Source organism: Bidens hawaiensis, unplaced genomic scaffold, assembly GCF_021521415.1.
Source record: "Bidens hawaiensis isolate Kalapana, Puna unplaced genomic scaffold, B.hawaiensis_p1.1 tig00031918_1, whole genome shotgun sequence".
NCBI lineage: Eukaryota > Viridiplantae > Streptophyta > Magnoliopsida > Asterales > Asteraceae > Bidens > Bidens hawaiensis.
In genome coordinates, this window is record NW_027505229.1 from 82381 (window position 1) to 101292 (window position 18912).

The 18912-nt window shown below is 34.0% G+C and overlaps 4 protein-coding genes across 4 annotated transcripts; all 4 read right to left on the minus strand.

The window, feature by feature from the left end:
* Positions 1-2229: 2229 nt before the first annotated feature.
* Positions 2230-3932, minus strand: LOC143611667 (peroxidase P7-like). The gene is made up of 3 exons (XM_077085844.1): positions 3388-3932; positions 2957-3151; positions 2230-2787 (listed from the first exon to the last, which is right to left on the minus strand). The coding sequence occupies exons 1-3, from the start codon at positions 3598-3600 to the stop codon at positions 2230-2232; spliced, it is 966 nt and encodes a 321-aa protein (XP_076941959.1). The 5' UTR covers positions 3601-3932.
* Positions 3933-5607: 1675 nt separating this feature from the next.
* On the minus strand, positions 5608-8748 carry LOC143611678 (cationic peroxidase 1-like). Its single transcript, XM_077085855.1, has 4 exons — positions 8530-8748; positions 7284-7386; positions 6901-6992; positions 5608-6162 (listed from the first exon to the last, which is right to left on the minus strand). Exons 1-4 carry the CDS (start codon positions 8746-8748, stop codon positions 5608-5610), a joined length of 969 nt encoding a protein of 322 aa, XP_076941970.1.
* Positions 8749-10027: 1279 nt separating this feature from the next.
* Positions 10028-11730, minus strand: LOC143611666 (peroxidase P7-like). The gene is made up of 3 exons (XM_077085843.1): positions 11186-11730; positions 10755-10949; positions 10028-10585 (listed from the first exon to the last, which is right to left on the minus strand). The coding sequence occupies exons 1-3, from the start codon at positions 11396-11398 to the stop codon at positions 10028-10030; spliced, it is 966 nt and encodes a 321-aa protein (XP_076941958.1). The 5' UTR covers positions 11399-11730.
* Positions 11731-13405: 1675 nt separating this feature from the next.
* Positions 13406-16572, minus strand: LOC143611679 (cationic peroxidase 1-like). The gene is made up of 4 exons (XM_077085856.1): positions 16328-16572; positions 15082-15184; positions 14699-14790; positions 13406-13960 (listed from the first exon to the last, which is right to left on the minus strand). Exons 1-4 carry the CDS (start codon positions 16544-16546, stop codon positions 13406-13408), a joined length of 969 nt encoding a protein of 322 aa, XP_076941971.1. The 5' UTR covers positions 16547-16572.
* Between the last annotated feature and the right edge of the window lie 2340 nt (positions 16573-18912).

Sequence of the window (18912 nt, forward strand, 5' to 3'; positions counted from 1 at the left end):
GATATATAAAGAGCAAATCTTATTTCTGAATAATGTATACTTAACACAAGCACATTACAAACGAATTTAATTTGAAATATAAAAGACTTAAAGCATTACACTTTTCAAGAAAGAATTGTAAAATTATATCATCATAAAAGAATTCAACCATCTCAATGACCCTTAATAATTCACATTAACTTTCCTACAATCCCTTCGAATTTCACCTCTATTCCCTGTCAGTGGCTTTATATCGCCCATTTTAATCATAGACTCTGCAAAATCTTCCCAAAACTCTTCATGATTCCCACTGTATTTCAAAACAAGCTCAGCAGTTTCGCCACCATGAAATAGTGCTTGATCAGAGCTCAAAAGCCCTTTTTTACTCACCAAATCAGTGTAGTATTTTACGTCAAATGAGCTTGGTGTTGGGTCAAGTGGCGCGAGCGTTGAGTCACCCCCTACTTGTGGGCAAATGGTCCGAAGATGGCTTGCGAAAGGTGCTTTCCTTTTTATGAGGTTAGAACACTTGTTAACTAATTAGAAGAACATCAAGAAAAATGTTACTCGATCCGTCATGCAAAGGTGCTTTCCTTTTTATGAGGTTAGAACACTTGTTAACTAATTAGGTGACTTGTTCCAAATGTTTTCTAGACTTAATTTATAAGTTTGAGCCATATATATAGACCGTAATCATATGAATAACAAATGTGGAGTATCAAATATAAATTCGATAAGAGTAAGTTGCTTACGTTAACAAAACAATCATGAAAATGTAAACGTAATAGAGAAGCACCCATGCGCTGTTCTTGTGCCACTGCATCTTCAACCACAAGTTTGATGGTTAGCAGAGCTTCAGGGCAAATTTGATCATAATAACTTGATGACAAACCCGAGTCTGAAGATGAAGATGCGGAGACAATAAAAATAATGAGCGAGACAAGAAGAGACAAGAAACTTATGATGTTCATCTTCTTCAAAACTGATAACTAAAAGTGTGTTTTAGTACAGATTCTTTGTGTTCTATTATGTTTGATTTATAAGAAAATACAAACGTGTTAAAGGTGGTTGGTTCTTAGAAATGGTCAATGACAGAAGATAATATTTATTAATCAGTATACTTACACTAAACTAGTAAAAAGTGCAGGAGACTTGGTTAATAAACACATAACCCGTTGAATAAGATCATTGGGTTAATTATTCGATTTTCGAATTAATATTGTTTTTCGACGCTAGGGGATTTGATGAGTAGCTCATCAGATTATAAGGTTGTACGTGTTCTTGTTGATCTCAACTCTCAAGTCATGTAAGTGCCGGTATTTTGTATTAACGTATTGTTTAGATTAGATATATTAGTTGTTTGATTTGTTTATGGTTATGTGATTAGTTGTTTGTTTTCTGGTCGCTTTTTTTTAAATATTGTTTCAACTTAATAAACGTTTTAAGTAATATATTTGTATTAGTTGTTTGTTAATGTGATTAGTTGTTCGGAGGGGTACGTACATGGTAAGATGGTTGTGGAATAGGATGTAAGGGTTTAATTCCTATAGAATGTAGCATTTAGTCGTTTGTTGTTAATTTTCACATAATTCCCTGATAAATTAAACTTGAGATTAAGAAAATGGAGCCTCTAAAGGCTAAAATAATACCTATGGGTTAAGGGTTCGAATCCTATAGTTTTGCAGGTTTGGTGGTATTACGAGTAATTAATATAACTAGAGTAGGTGTTGCTCAAACCACATAAGGACTAAACATTTCTACAAACAATTAGGATACTTACAACTAGCAACAAACAGAAGTACACTAAACTAGTCTTCAAAACACATTTAGTATAATACATATAACTTTAAATGCTAACTTCACCTAGATCTGATATACAAACCTCCAAATTAATTACAGTGTGTATGACTTCAATCTTAAGGAGTTATTTCCTCTTTCTGATGCAAGACAATATGGAAACTTTCATCGCTGGATGCCACATAATTTTCAGGATTAACCGACACCCAGATGGCTCGATTAAAAGATATAAAGCCAGAGTTTTTGCTAAAGTCTTTTCAATGACATAACAGGAGTAATCTTATATTACATGATATATAAAGAGCAAATCTTATTTCTGAATAATGTATACTTAACACAAGCACATTACAAACGAATTTAATTTGAAATATAAAAGACTTAAAGCATTACACTTTTCAAGAAAGAATTGTAAAATTATATCATCATAAAAGAATTCAACCATCTCAATGACCCTTAATAATTCACATTAACTTTCCTACAATCCCTTCGAATTTCACCTCTATTCCCTGTCAGTGGCTTTATATCGCCCATTTTAATCATAGACTCTGCAAAATCTTCCCAAAACTCTTCATGATTCCCACTGTATTTCAAAACAAGCTCAGCAGTTTCGCCACCATGAAATAGTGCTTGATCAGAGCTCAAAAGCCCTTTTTTACTCACCAAATCAGTGTAGTATTTTACGTCAAATGAGCTTGGTGTTGGGTCAAGTGGCGCGAGCGTTGAGTCACCCCCTACTTGTGGGCAAATGGTCCGAAGATGGCTTGCGAAAGCTGGATCTATGTTGGTTTCGTTGTAAATACGAGATCTAAAGGTAAAACACTGAGCAAACCCTAGGGTGTGTGCACCCGAAAGCACAACTAAGTCCTCCTCATCGAGCCCTTGGTCCTCAAAGTTTTTTATTAGGGCAGGTAAGTCCATGAATGGTGACGGGATGCTAATATTAGCTAAAGCCTGACTAGCGGTGGTTGAGTCTCTTCTTCCGAGCTTGACTTTCCATGATGGGCCACCAAGCTGCACTCCATATACAAATTTAAGATTTAGTGTCAAAATATGTATTCCCATGCTTGTGAAATCTTAATTTCTATTTCAAATGTTAGGGGATGAACACGTGGATACCACGTTGGTGTACCCATGTTTAACAGATTTAAGTTATAGGTGTTGAGTAGCTTGTTCTACTTACCACGACTACAGAATCACGAGCTGCAACAGTTAAGATATCGGCACAAGATACCACAGGGCGACCGCAAACCTTGTCAACCTCAGACTTGATTTTATCGATAACCTCGAAGCCTCTAGCTGAATTTGCGTTAGGGGCTGCATTTTTCTCAGTATCTATTGTTGAGGTTTGGTCCAAAAGAATGGAAGCATCACATCCCTTCATGATATAGAAAAATAACTCAAAAACGAAACCAATACTTTTGTTTCAAAATCGTGAAAAAGTATAATGAAAGTTAGTGATGTTTCAGTTTAGTAAACTAGTAAACGTATACGATTACTTTAAATACCAAGTATTCTGAATACATGAACATTAAACACGATTTATATGTTGATGCTACATGAGTAACTAATATTCAATCTCAAATACATGATAAGTAGGAATAAATTACTCACATTAACAAAACAATCATGAAAATGAAGACGCAATAGAGAAGCACCCATGCGACGTTCTTGTGCCAATGCATCCTCCAACACACGTCTGATGGTCGGGAGGGCTTCAGGGCACACTCGATCATAATAACTTGATGACAAACCTGAGTCTGAATGTGCGGCTACAATACCAAAAATGAAAGAAACCAAAAGAGTAAAGCAGCTTATTTTGTTCATCTTGTTTGTAAATGGGGAGCCAAAAAGGTTTTTGTAAGTGCAAATTTGTTGTGTTGTATTATGTTGTTATGGACTTAATTTTGGTGTTATGTTGTATTTAAAGGAATGCAAAGGTTAAAGATGGCTGTTAATGGAAATGGTCAAAGAAAAGTATGTGTTTTGGTTGCACCAAACAATTTTGGAGACTTGGTTCATAATGTTTTGAGACTTGGTTCATAATTCTAGAACTCGTGAAAGATTTGAGTTATTCAATATGCATGCATATCAGTGTTTTTAATTATTTATGGGTATATCAGATAAGCAAGGGTGTAGCTTCATAAGGCCAGGGTCAACACCCCACCACACCCATCCATCCACCCCGTTTTCATGTTCAGTAGTGTAACTTTACACAATTTTGTTACGGAAATATGTATTATGTAGTGTATATTTGTCTGTTTGCGATCGAAAATTTTATGCCCGCTCCCGTTTAAGAAAAATTTATAAGTACTGAGTCCCCCATCTTACGTTTTCGTCCAAACTTTTCCACAAGCTATAACTAATACATAAGAAGATATGAAACAGGATCAAATACATTTTACTCTTAACATGAAAACGGTGAGAACCAATTTGTTGTTATTATTAGCTTTATTTTTATAGGTGTTTGTTGTTATTTTTTGTTCGTATTTGCTAATTTTAGATTATGAGACGTTATAAGTATTTCCTGATTTATATTTTGTTGTTATTATTTGATGTTTTCTTTTGCTTTTATAAATATTTGTTGGTATTTGCTGTTATTATTTTGTTCTTGATTTTGATTCTTTTATTGTAATTTTTAGGTTCTTTTCTTTGTTATTATAAATGATTGTTTATGTAGATAGGTATTGTTTCTTACGTTCTCATTTTTTTATAATTTGGTATTATTTCCTACGTTCTCATGTTAAGATTAAAATGTACATGAACCTTCCCCTAAGAGATATAAAGCGTGTTAGTTTGAAATTATGTATTGAATATAATTAATAGCCAACTACGTTATTGAAAAATATGCAAGACTGGGTAGATATCTTGCTCCCATAAGTTATACATATATGAAAATACAAGTACTTTTTGACTTGGCTAGTGATAGTTAATAAAGAAAAATACATTGTTTAATCACGTCCCATAAGATTACAAATAAATAATTGTATTTGGTAGATATATTTGTTAATAATAGAAAAACCCATCGAACTTGACCTTGTCTTACTTAGTTGTAACTTGGTAAAATACACTTAATAAAAATTAAAAATCATATTGTTAACTTAAATTACTTTGTTCTTGTGGATTGTAAATATATTGTTAACTTTTATTTCACTAAAGTGTTCATAACTTTAATGGTTGAATGTTTCAAATGTTGAAAGTTTACACTGGAATATAGAGGTCTTTGTGGCATTTGTAGAAAGTGTGATCATACGTGTTATTATTATAAATTAAGGGGTCTTTATGTAAACTAATTAGGTGTAGGTCCCGTGACCGGATCAAACAACACAACAAACTAAGTACTAGTCGTTCTTGGATCAACCTCACAACTAGTTGGCGGAAACAACTAGCTAGACCGAAATCTCGGATCTTGTGGTGTGATGTGGGAGCCGAAAGTTAGGGAGAGGGTTAGGGAGGTAGAGAGAGGTTGTAAGACTTAGATAATAATAATAATACAAGGGTTTATTCACAAAGGTTGTTGGAGAAATGGGTTAAGTGACCCTTTATATAGGGTCCCCCATTTCTCCAAGTTTACATAGCATGATACAAAATAAACGTACTGAGGTACGTATTACACCGACTCTAAGCACATATAAAGACATACACAATCCTAAAACTAATATAGAATATTGGCCCTACATTAGGGTGTGGTTCTCTATTTGGGATGTTACCCCGACAATAATAATTTTAGTGATTTAAATCTTTTTTCTTAATAACTTGTATACATAATAACAAACACATTACAAACAATTTTTAATTTATAATATATACGACATAACACTTGATCGACCCTTATTACTTCAAATTAACTTTTCTACAGTCTTGTCGAATTTCACCTTTATTCCTTGTTAATAGCTTCATATCACCCATTTTAATCATCGACTTCGCAAAATCCTTTGAGAACTCTTTCTTGTTTCTACTATATTTCAAAACAAGTTCAGAAGTATCTTTACCATTAAATAGTGCTTGATCAGTACTCAAAAGCCCTTTTTTACTCACTATATCGAAAAAGTATTTCACATCAAACGAGCCTGGTGTCGGGTCAAGTGGTGCAAGCATGGTGTCACCCCCAACTTGTGGGCAAATGGCTTGAACGTGGCTCGCAAAGGCTGGATCAATGTTGGTCTCATTGTAAATACGAGACCTAAAGGTTCGACACTGAGCAAACCCTAGTGTGTGTGCACCTGAAAGCACAACTAAGTCTTTCTCATTGAGCCCTTGGTCCTCAAAATTTTTTATCATGGCGGGTAAATCCATGAATGGCGTCATCATCTTATTGTTAGCTATCGTCCGACTAGCTGTGGTTGAGTCTCTTCTTCCGAGCTTGACTTTCCACCACGGGCCACCAAGCTACACACCATATATCCATAAAAAAAAGTTAAATTAGTCACCACTCACAACTTTAAAGTTAGGGTGGGATACGCAAGGCCGGAAACATGACACGAACACCAAACAAATATAATCAAGCTTTGGGTAAATGTATTTAGTAGTTTAAAAGATAGGTTGTGATTAGATTGACATATTTAATCAAACATGTCGTGTCCACTTCACATGTTTAACCTATTTAGTTCAAATAGCCGACTCACCAACCTTTTTAATAAAAATATCGACCCATTAACTCGTGTAACCCAATTTCTTACAACAACCAACTCGATTAGTACCTTTAAAACTTGATTATTACATGTTATTCCATTTATAGATTAAAATATTAATTTTGGGAAAAAGTTGTGTTCGGGTTACATATATTTAAGTCATGTGTGTGAGTTATGTTAGATGTTTATAATATAAATAAAAATATGGGTCATGTTCGAGTTGAACATTATCCACTAGCTTAAAACCCGACGACCCCACATAATTAACATTACGAAAGAAGTTGAATGAGGAGCACATGAATACCATCAATAACATCAGTATGTTATAATTGAGTTTTACATGACAACCTGCTCACAGTTTTTACAATTATGCTCTCTTAAGGCCTCATGCATTCTATATTATTGCAACATAATATAGAGAGTTCACATCTTGAGATGGAACAAATGGATATTACTTGATTGCTTCTCAAGATTTTCATTGACATGTTTTACTTACCGCAACAACAGAATCACGATCTGCAATAGCTAAGATGTCGGCACAAGACACAATGGGGCGGCCACAAACTTTGTTGACCTCAATCTTGATTTTGTCAATTCAAGTCCCGAATCGATAATCAACACACAAACTAAACGAATAACTCTCTTTTATATTAATCAGAAAATATCACTCTAAAAACCGATTACAATACCTCAAACCCTAACTCGGTTTGACTCTTGATGAACCCTAACTCGGTTACACCAAACTCACCTTATTCTAATGTCTAACCATAACTCGGTTTATATAGACTAACCCTAACTTGTTAGCCAAGACATTACCAAATATAATAAACCTATTATTGTGTTGGGCCTTACACTTGAGCCAAACAACAATTGACCCAACATCAATAACCTCAAATCCTCTAGCAGAATTCAAGTTGGATGCCGCATTTTTCTCACTATCTATCGTTGATGTTTGATCCAAAAGAACGGAAGCATCACATCCCTATATGATATATAGTTTAAAAAACAAATTAAAGCAATACTTCACTTGTCATTGTAGTTATATGCCTTAGATCCGTTAGAAATATAATATAAATCACAATAAAGAATTTTTTAAATGGTAATATTAAATCCAAATATGTAACATAAAACTTTCAGATTACCTGCCAAACAGTAGAAAGTATATGAAAGTTTGTAATATCTCAATTTTAGCAAGCGTAAATAGTCAAGTTTAATACCGAATCAGGGAAATATATGATACTAAAATACAATTATTACGTGGAAACCAGAACAGAAGTGTTAGCGAGCCAAGCTACTTTAGATTTGCTTCATAAAATCTTGAACCGAGTCCGAGTAATTAAACAAGCCTGAGTTTCACATATTAAGCTACACTAGATTGCGAGCCTATAAATCATACTATTCGTAATTTCTATTTAATATATAAAATATATTTTACATAATTAATTATCTGTAATCCTTTATCATTAATATTGAATGTAAATTCAATTAAAATAGAGAGGCAAGTAAACGAGCAACAAGTTGCGTCGCAACCCCTTTTTGAATGGCAAACCCGATCCGTAATAAAAATGTATTTATGAGAAACTTATATTATGTTATGTTTATATATGTGCGTGTGTGTGTGTGTTTTATAAACATATTTAAATAACATAAAAAGTTACTTAATAAATAACAAATAACATGTTGAATGATCTTCATGGCCAAGTGGAGATGAAACCAGTAGTTCGTGGCACAACAGACTTAAAGGTGAGTCGAGCTTAAATTTTTCTAAACTACGCATAGGATGAGTTCAGTCTCTTAAGTTAAACAAATTGAGTCGAACTGAAATCAAATGGGCTCGACTAGTTTATACCATATAGTGGAAATTACATGTTTAATCAAGTAATAAACAATTTTAATAAAGTTTTGAGTTATGAATAGAAGAACATCAAGAAAAATGTTACTCGATCCGTCATGCAAAGGTGCTTTCCTTTTTATGAGGTTAGAACACTTGTTAACTAATTAGGTGACTTGTTCCAAATGTTTTCTAGACTTAATTTATAAGTTTGAGCCATATATATAGACCGTAATCATATGAATAACAAATGTGGAGTATCAAATATAAATTCGATAAGAGTAAGTTGCTTACGTTAACAAAACAATCATGAAAATGTAAACGTAATAGAGAAGCACCCATGCGCTGTTCTTGTGCCACTGCATCTTCAACCACAAGTTTGATGGTTAGCAGAGCTTCAGGGCAAATTTGATCATAATAACTTGATGACAAACCCGAGTCTGAAGATGAAGATGCGGAGACAATAAAAATAATGAGCGAGACAAGAAGAGACAAGAAACTTATGATGTTCATCTTCTTCAAAACTGATAACTAAAAGTGTGTTTTAGTACAGATTCTTTGTGTTCTATTATGTTTGATTTATAAGAAAATACAAACGTGTTAAAGGTGGTTGGTTCTTAGAAATGGTCAATGACAGAAGATAATATTTATTAATCAGTATACTTACACTAAACTAGTAAAAAGTGCAGGAGACTTGGTTAATAAACACATAACCCGTTGAATAAGATCATTGGGTTAATTATTCGATTTTCGAATTAATATTGTTTTTCGACGCTAGGGGATTTGATGAGTAGCTCATCAGATTATAAGGTTGTACGTGTTCTTGTTGATCTCAACTCTCAAGTCATGTAAGTGCCGGTATTTTGTATTAACGTATTGTTTAGATTAGATATATTAGTTGTTTGATTTGTTTATGGTTATGTGATTAGTTGTTTGTTTTCTGGTCGCTTTTTTTTAAATATTGTTTCAACTTAATAAACGTTTTAAGTAATATATTTGTATTAGTTGTTTGTTAATGTGATTAGTTGTTCGGAGGGGTACGTACATGGTAAGATGGTTGTGGAATAGGATGTAAGGGTTTAATTCCTATAGAATGTAGCATTTAGTCGTTTGTTGTTAATTTTCACATAATTCCCTGATAAATTAAACTTGAGATTAAGAAAATGGAGCCTCTAAAGGCTAAAATAATACCTATGGGTTAAGGGTTCGAATCCTATAGTTTTGCAGGTTTGGTGGTATTACGAGTAATTAATATAACTAGAGTAGGTGTTGCTCAAACCACATAAGGACTAAACATTTCTACAAACAATTAGGATACTTACAACTAGCAACAAACAGAAGTACACTAAACTAGTCTTCAAAACACATTTAGTATAATACATATAACTTTAAATGCTAACTTCACCTAGATCTGATATACAAACCTCCAAATTAATTACAGTGTGTATGACTTCAATCTTAAGGAGTTATTTCCTCTTTCTGATGCAAGACAATATGGAAACTTTCATCGCTGGATGCCACATAATTTTCAGGATTAACCGACACCCAGACGGCTCGATTAAAAGATATAAAGCCAGAGTTTTTGCTAAAGTCTTTTCAATGACATAACAGGAGTAATCTTATATTACATGATATATAAAGAGCAAATCTTATTTCTGAATAATGTATACTTAACACAAGCACATTACAAACGAATTTAATTTGAAATATAAAAGACTTAAAGCATTACACTTTTCAAGAAAGAATTGTAAAATTATATCATCATAAAAGAATTCAACCATCTCAATGACCCTTAATAATTCACATTAACTTTCCTACAATCCCTTCGAATTTCACCTCTATTCCCTGTCAGTGGCTTTATATCGCCCATTTTAATCATAGACTCTGCAAAATCTTCCCAAAACTCTTCATGATTCCCACTGTATTTCAAAACAAGCTCAGCAGTTTCGCCACCATGAAATAGTGCTTGATCAGAGCTCAAAAGCCCTTTTTTACTCACCAAATCAGTGTAGTATTTTACGTCAAATGAGCTTGGTGTTGGGTCAAGTGGCGCGAGCGTTGAGTCACCCCCTACTTGTGGGCAAATGGTCCGAAGATGGCTTGCGAAAGCTGGATCTATGTTGGTTTCGTTGTAAATACGAGATCTAAAGGTAAAACACTGAGCAAACCCTAGGGTGTGTGCACCCGAAAGCACAACTAAGTCCTCCTCATCGAGCCCTTGGTCCTCAAAGTTTTTTATTAGGGCAGGTAAGTCCATGAATGGTGACGGGATGCTAATATTAGCTAAAGCCTGACTAGCGGTGGTTGAGTCTCTTCTTCCGAGCTTGACTTTCCATGATGGGCCACCAAGCTGCACTCCATATACAAATTTAAGATTTAGTGTCAAAATATGTATTCCCATGCTTGTGAAATCTTAATTTCTATTTCAAATGTTAGGGGATGAACACGTGGATACCACGTTGGTGTACCCATGTTTAACAGATTTAAGTTATAGGTGTTGAGTAGCTTGTTCTACTTACCACGACTACAGAATCACGAGCTGCAACAGTTAAGATATCGGCACAAGATACCACAGGGCGACCGCAAACCTTGTCAACCTCAGACTTGATTTTATCGATAACCTCGAAGCCTCTAGCTGAATTTGCGTTAGGGGCTGCATTTTTCTCAGTATCTATTGTTGAGGTTTGGTCCAAAAGAATGGAAGCATCACATCCCTTCATGATATAGAAAAATAACTCAAAAACGAAACCAATACTTTTGTTTCAAAATCGTGAAAAAGTATAATGAAAGTTAGTGATGTTTCAGTTTAGTAAACTAGTAAACGTATACGATTACTTTAAATACCAAGTATTCTGAATACATGAACATTAAACACGATTTATATGTTGATGCTACATGAGTAACTAATATTCAATCTCAAATACATGATAAGTAGGAATAAATTACTCACATTAACAAAACAATCATGAAAATGAAGACGCAATAGAGAAGCACCCATGCGACGTTCTTGTGCCAATGCATCCTCCAACACACGTCTGATGGTCGGGAGGGCTTCAGGGCACACTCGATCATAATAACTTGATGACAAACCTGAGTCTGAATGTGCGGCTACAATACCAAAAATGAAAGAAACCAAAAGAGTAAAGCAGCTTATTTTGTTCATCTTGTTTGTAAATGGGGAGCCAAAAAGGTTTTTGTAAGTGCAAATTTGTTGTGTTGTATTATGTTGTTATGGACTTAATTTTGGTGTTATGTTGTATTTAAAGGAATGCAAAGGTTAAAGATGGCTGTTAATGGAAATGGTCAAAGAAAAGTATGTGTTTTGGTTGCACCAAACAATTTTGGAGACTTGGTTCATAATGTTTTGAGACTTGGTTCATAATTCTAGAACTCGTGAAAGATTTGAGTTATTCAATATGCATGCATATCAGTGTTTTTAATTATTTATGGGTATATCAGATAAGCAAGGGTGTAGCTTCATAAGGCCAGGGTCAACACCCCACCACACCCATCCATCCACCCCGTTTTCATGTTCAATAGTGTAACTTTACACAATTTTGTTACGGAAATATGTATTATGTAGTGTATATTTGTCTGTTTGCGATCGAAAATTTTATGCCCGCTCCCGTTTAAGAAAAATTTATAAGTACTGAGTCCCCCATCTTACGTTTTCGTCCAAACTTTTCCACAAGCTATAACTAATACATAAGAAGATATGAAACAGGATCAAATACATTTTACTCTTAACATGAAAACGGTGAGAACCAATTTGTTGTTATTATTAGCTTTATTTTTATAGGTGTTTGTTGTTATTTTTTGTTCGTATTTGCTAATTTTAGATTATGAGACGTTATAAGTATTTCCTGATTTATATTTTGTTGTTATTATTTGATGTTTTCTTTTGCTTTTATAAATATTTGTTGGTATTTGCTGTTATTATTTTGTTCTTGATTTTGATTCTTTTATTGTAATTTTTAGGTTCTTTTCTTTGTTATTATAAATGATTGTTTATGTAGATAGGTATTGTTTCTTACGTTCTCATTTTTTTATAATTTGGTATTATTTCCTACGTTCTCATGTTAAGATTAAAATGTACATGAACCTTCCCCTAAGAGATATAAAGCGTGTTAGTTTGAAATTATGTATTGAATATAATTAATAGCCAACTACGTTATTGAAAAATATGCAAGACTGGGTAGATATCTTGCTCCCATAAGTTATACATATATGAAAATACAAGTACTTTTTGACTTGGCTAGTGATAGTTAATAAAGAAAAATACATTGTTTAATCACGTCCCATAAGATTACAAATAAATAATTGTATTTGGTAGATATATTTGTTAATAATAGAAAAACCCATCGAACTTGACCTTGTCTTACTTAGTTGTAACTTGGTAAAATACACTTAATAAAAATTAAAAATCATATTGTTAACTTAAATTACTTTGTTCTTGTGGATTGTAAATATATTGTTAACTTTTATTTCACTAAAGTGTTCATAACTTTAATGGTTGAATGTTTCAAATGTTGAAAGTTTACACTGGAATATAGAGGTCTTTGTGGCATTTGTAGAAAGTGTGATCATACGTGTTATTATTATAAATTAAGGGGTCTTTATGTAAACTAATTAGGTGTAGGTCCCGTGACCGGATCAAACAACACAACAAACTAAGTACTAGTCGTTCTTGGATCAACCTCACAACTAGTTGGCGGAAACAACTAGCTAGACCGAAATCTCGGATCTTGTGGTGTGATGTGGGAGCCGAAAGTTAGGGAGAGGGTTAGGGAGGTAGAGAGAGGTTGTAAGACTTAGATAATAATAATAATACAAGGGTTTATTCACAAAGGTTGTTGGAGAAATGGGTTAAGTGACCCTTTATATAGGGTCCCCCATTTCTCCAAGTTTACATAGCATGATACAAAATAAACGTACTGAGGTACGTATTACACCGACTCTAAGCACATATAAAGACATACACAATCCTAAAACTAATATAGAATATTGGCCCTACATTAGGGTGTGGTTCTCTATTTGGGATGTTACCCCGACAATAATAATTTTAGTGATTTAAATCTTTTTTCTTAATAACTTGTATACATAATAACAAACACATTACAAACAATTTTTAATTTATAATATATACGACATAACACTTGATCGACCCTTATTACTTCAAATTAACTTTTCTACAGTCTTGTCGAATTTCACCTTTATTCCTTGTTAATGGCTTCATATCACCCATTTTAATCATCGACTTCGCAAAATCCTTTGAGAACTCTTTCTTGTTTCTACTATATTTCAAAACAAGTTCAGAAGTATCTTTACCATTAAATAGTGCTTGATCAGTACTCAAAAGCCCTTTTTTACTCACTATATCGAAAAAGTATTTCACATCAAACGAGCCTGGTGTCGGGTCAAGTGGTGCAAGCATGGTGTCACCCCCAACTTGTGGGCAAATGGCTTGAACGTGGCTCGCAAAGGCTGGATCAATGTTGGTCTCATTGTAAATACGAGACCTAAAGGTTCGACACTGAGCAAACCCTAGTGTGTGTGCACCTGAAAGCACAACTAAGTCTTTCTCATTGAGCCCTTGGTCCTCAAAATTTTTTATCATGGCGGGTAAATCCATGAATGGCGTCATCATCTTATTGTTAGCTATCGTCCGACTAGCTGTGGTTGAGTCTCTTCTTCCGAGCTTGACTTTCCACCACGGGCCACCAAGCTACACACCATATATCCATAAAAAAAAGTTAAATTAGTCACCACTCACAACTTTAAAGTTAGGGTGGGATACGCAAGGCCGGAAACATGACACGAACACCAAACAAATATAATCAAGCTTTGGGTAAATGTATTTAGTAGTTTAAAAGATAGGTTGTGATTAGATTGACATATTTAATCAAACATGTCGTGTCCACTTCACATGTTTAACCTATTTAGTTCAAATAGCCGACTCACCAACCTTTTTAATAAAAATATCGACCCATTAACTCGTGTAACCCAATTTCTTACAACAACCAACTCGATTAGTACCTTTAAAACTTGATTATTACATGTTATTCCATTTATAGATTAAAATATTAATTTTGGGAAAAAGTTGTGTTCGGGTTACATATATTTAAGTCATGTGTGTGAGTTATGTTAGATGTTTATAATATAAATAAAAATATGGGTCATGTTCGAGTTGAACATTATCCACTAGCTTAAAACCCGACGACCCCACATAATTAACATTACGAAAGAAGTTGAATGAGGAGCACATGAATACCATCAATAACATCAGTATGTTATAATTGAGTTTTACATGACAACCTGCTCACAGTTTTTACAATTATGCTCTCTTAAGGCCTCATGCATTCTATATTATTGCAACATAATATAGAGAGTTCACATCTTGAGATGGAACAAATGGATATTACTTGATTGCTTCTCAAGATTTTCATTGACATGTTTTACTTACCGCAACAACAGAATCACGATCTGCAATAGCTAAGATGTCGGCACAAGACACAATGGGGCGGCCACAAACTTTGTTGACCTCAATCTTGATTTTGTCAATTCAAGTCCCGAATCGATAATCAACACACAAACTAAACGAATAACTCTCTTTTATATTAATCAGAAAATATCACTCTAAAAACCGATTACAATACCTCAAACCCTAACTCGGTTTGACTCTTGATGAACCCTAACTCGGTTACACCAAACTCACCTTATTCTAATGTCTAACCATAACTCGGTTTATATAGACTAACCCTAACTTGTTAGCCACGACATTACCAAATATAATAAACCTATTATTGTGTTGGGCCTGACACTTGAGCCAAACAACAATTGACCCAACATCAATAACCTCAAATCCTCTAGCAGAATTCAAGTTGGATGCCGCATTTTTCTCACTATCTATCGTTGATGTTTGATCCAAAAGAACGGAAGCATCACATCCCTATATGATATATAGTTTAAAAAACAAATTAAAGCAATACTTCACTTGTCATTGTAGTTATATGCCTTAGATCCGTTAGAAATATAATATAAATCACAATAAAGAATTTTTTAAATGGTAATATTAAATCCAAATATGTAACATAAAACTTTCAGATTACCTGCCAAACAGTAGAAAGTATATGAAAGTTTGTAATATCTCAATTTTAGCAAGCGTAAATAGTCAAGTTTAATACCGAATCAGGGAAATATATGATACTAAAATACAATTATTACGTGGAAACCAGAACAGAAGTGTTAGCGAGCCAAGCTACTTTAGATTTGCTTCATAAAATCTTGAACCGAGTCCGAGTAATTAAACAAGCCTGAGTTTCACATATTAAGCTACACTAGATTGCGAGCCTATAAATCATACTATTCGTAATTTCTATTTAATATATAAAATATATTTTACATAATTAATTATCTGTAATCCTTTATCATTAATATTGAATGTAAATTCAATTAAAATAGAGAGGCAAGTAAACGAGCAACAAGTTGCGTCGCAACCCCTTTTTGAATGGCAAACCCGATCCGTAATAAAAATGTATTTATGAGAAACTTATATTATGTTATGTTTATATATGTGCGTGTGTGTGTGTGTTTTATAAACATATTTAAATAACATAAAAAGTTACTTAATAAATAACAAATAACATGTTGAATGATCTTCATGGCCAAGTGGAGATGAAACCAGTAGTTCGTGGCACAACAGACTTAAAGGTGAGTCGAGCTTAAATTTTTCTAAACTACGCATAGGATGAGTTCAGTCTCTTAAGTTAAACAAATTGAGTCGAACTGAAATCAAATGGGCTCGACTAGTTTATACCATATAGTGGAAATTACATGTTTAATCAAGTAATAAACAATTTTAATAAAGTTTTGAGTTATGAATAGAAGAACATCAAGAAAAATGTTACTCGATCCGTCATGCAAAGGTGCTTTCCTTTTTATGAGGTTAGAACACTTGTTAACTAATTAGGTGACTTGTTCCAAATGTTTTCTAGACTTAATTTATAAGTTTGAGCCATATATATAGACCGTAATCATATGAATAACAAATGTGGAGTATCAAATATAAATTCGATAAGAGTAAGTTGCTTACGTTAACAAAACAATCATGAAAATGTAAACGTAATAGAGAAGCACCCATGCGCTGTTCTTGTGCCACTGCATCTTCAACCACAAGTTTGATGGTTAGCAGAGCTTCAGGGCAAATTTGATCATAATAACTTGATGACAAACCCGAGTCTGAAGATGAAGATGCGGAGACAATAAAAATAATGAGCGAGACAAGAAGAGACAAGAAACTTATGATGTTCATCTTCTTCAAAACTGATAACTAAAAGTGTGTTTTAGTACAGATTCTTTGTGTTCTATTATGTTTGATTTATAAGAAAATACAAACGTGTTAAAGGTGGTTGGTTCTTAGAAATGGTCAATGACAGAAGATAATATTTATTAATCAGTATACTTACACTAAACTAGTAAAAAGTGCAGGAGACTTGGTTAATAAACACATAACCCGTTGAATAAGATCATTGGGTTAATTATTCGATTTTCGAATTAATATTGTTTTTCGACGCTAGGGGATTTGATGAGTAGCTCATCAGATTATAAGGTTGTACGTGTTCTTGTTGATCTCAACTCTCAAGTCATGTAAGTGCCGGTATTTTGTATTAACGTATTGTTTAGATTAGATATATTAGTTGTTTGATTTGTTTATGGTTATGTGATTAGTTGTTTGTTTTTTGGTCGCTTTTTTTTTAAATATTGTTTCAACTTAATAAACGTTTTAAGTAATATATTTGTATTAGTTGTTTGTTAATGTGATTAGTTGTTCGGAGGGGTACGTACATGGTAAGATGGTTGTGGAATAGGATGTAAGGGTTTAATTCCTATAGAATGTAGCATTTAGTCGTTTGTTGTTAATTTTCACATAATTCCCTGATAAATTAAACTTGAGATTAAGAAAATGGAGTTAAGTTGACTTGGCTGGCTAGTAGTAATTTAAATGTTTAATAACTTAAAAGTCTCAAGAGAATTTGTCAAACTTAATGACATATAAAAAAAATATAAAGTTTGGTTAGCAAATTCAAACACAATATTATTAAAAAAAACAAATAATAAAAAAAGCACTTAAGTCGTTCATAGGATATACACATTTGAAAAAAAAAATACTTGGAAGTACTCATTCTCAAATTTGCTATAGAGAAATATTACACTTTTAACCATTTTATTTCCTATGTTAAATTATTTCTTTGTATCTATTCTCTTATCATGATCTTTAGTTCGATTAGTTGATTGCGTTTAAAACAATATGAATATATGACCTTGACAGAACAACGTAGCGCAAACGTCTTACATGTTTTTGCTAAAATAAAGGTGTTGGTGAAGTAATACTTGAAGTAAACGTTACTAGATCCTTGCACTAGCTTATTTTGACAATGTATAGTGGATGTAAATGTTGTGTCGTTCATATAACAGTTTGTTGCTACAATATTACATGGTTTTGTTGAATAATTGAATACGACGACTAATTAAACCAAGCAGATGTGACTCAAGCTACTTCGAAAATATAATAAAAAATATATTTTTAATTATAACTGGTTGAAATATCCAGATTTCGAACAAAGGGGGCACGTAAACCTTGTAAATAACAACTTTTGTAGTATTAAGAGTCATGATCGTCATGTGTTTGTGCAACACACTTTCTTGCGCATAATACATTTGAAATAGTTACACACACAAGACTTGAAGATATTGCAAAGCAAAATATGTTGTTTAAACCAGTGTTTTGAAACCCGGCCCGGCCGGTCCGACCGGGACCGGGTCCCTATATCGGGTCGGTCAGTGTATTTGGCCCGTTTTCGAAAAACCCGGCCGGTTTTGCGGGGGTGCGGTCGGCCCTGACCGGTTGACCCGGCGGGTGAACCAGTAAAACTCATTTTTTCATTGAATCCAAAATGAAATGTGCATGCCAAGATTTGAACTTGGGTCCTTTTAGAGATAGAAGCTTTAATAATTACTTATGAGCCAGCCAACCAACCAAGCTTCATTGATGCTTCTATTGATCTGTTGGATTTAATGGTCGGTTCGGGTCAAGTCAATGCGACCGACCCGAATGTGTCCCGGAATGAGTTACACTGGGGGTAACGAGATATAAACCTACTTAATTGTTAATTAGGCCCGACACAATCTATTAATAGGACCGGATAGTGGTTAAAGGCTTTGTTTTTGTTAATTGGGCTCAAGCCCAATTGGTTTAACTTGTTAAACCCTAATATCATTCTATAAATAGTATAAGATAATGATATTAATAAGATAACCTTTACAAAATACAAACCCTAGCTGCCACTTATTATCCGGCGCCGTTTTCCGGCCAAACCGGTTTTCCGGCGACCCTATTCCGGCACCCAAATCGACTGGTGTTGTTTGCCATTGTTGCTGCTGCACCTACTTTGCACTTTCACCATCGAGCCGCCCTTAAACGCACCTTCAACAGCCGTATTCCGGCGAGCCGTTTTTCCGGCGACCATCCTTCTTGGTCTGTTTGGCTGTTGCCGTCTGTTGTACACCATAGCATCGGAGCTGCTGCTTTCTTGCTGTCGTCTACTCCCACCAGCCGCCACCATCCTTTTCCGGTGACCCGCTTTTCCGGCCACCGGATCCACGCTGTCGGAGCTCGTT

Excerpts from the sequence above, each read along its gene's own strand:
- LOC143611667 (XM_077085844.1), bottom strand. The coding sequence starts at position 3,600 with ATGAACAAAATAAGCTGCTTTACTCTTTTGGTTTCTTTCATTTTTGGT. Across the intron at positions 3,152-3,387 it reads TTCATGATTGTTTTGTTAAT|GGATGTGATGCTTCCATTCT; the intron begins GTGAGTAATTTA and ends TATATCATGAAG. Across the intron at positions 2,788-2,956 it reads CTCGTGATTCTGTAGTCGTG|CTTGGTGGCCCATCATGGAA; the intron begins GTAAGTAGAACA and ends TATGGAGTGCAG.
- LOC143611678 (XM_077085855.1), bottom strand. The coding sequence starts at position 8,748 with ATGAACATCATAAGTTTCTTGTCTCTTCTTGTCTCGCTCATTATTTTT. Across the intron at positions 7,387-8,529 it reads TTCATGATTGTTTTGTTAAC|GGATGTGATGCTTCCGTTCT; the intron begins GTAAGCAACTTA and ends TATATCATATAG. Across the intron at positions 6,163-6,900 it reads ATCGTGATTCTGTTGTTGCG|CTTGGTGGCCCGTGGTGGAA; the intron begins GTAAGTAAAACA and ends TATGGTGTGTAG.
- LOC143611666 (XM_077085843.1), bottom strand. The coding sequence starts at position 11,398 with ATGAACAAAATAAGCTGCTTTACTCTTTTGGTTTCTTTCATTTTTGGT. Across the intron at positions 10,950-11,185 it reads TTCATGATTGTTTTGTTAAT|GGATGTGATGCTTCCATTCT; the intron begins GTGAGTAATTTA and ends TATATCATGAAG. Across the intron at positions 10,586-10,754 it reads CTCGTGATTCTGTAGTCGTG|CTTGGTGGCCCATCATGGAA; the intron begins GTAAGTAGAACA and ends TATGGAGTGCAG.
- LOC143611679 (XM_077085856.1), bottom strand. The coding sequence starts at position 16,546 with ATGAACATCATAAGTTTCTTGTCTCTTCTTGTCTCGCTCATTATTTTT. Across the intron at positions 14,791-15,081 it reads AGGATTTGAGGTTATTGATG|AAATCAAGATTGAGGTCAAC; the intron begins TTGGGTCAATTG and ends CTTGAATTGACA. Across the intron at positions 13,961-14,698 it reads ATCGTGATTCTGTTGTTGCG|CTTGGTGGCCCGTGGTGGAA; the intron begins GTAAGTAAAACA and ends TATGGTGTGTAG.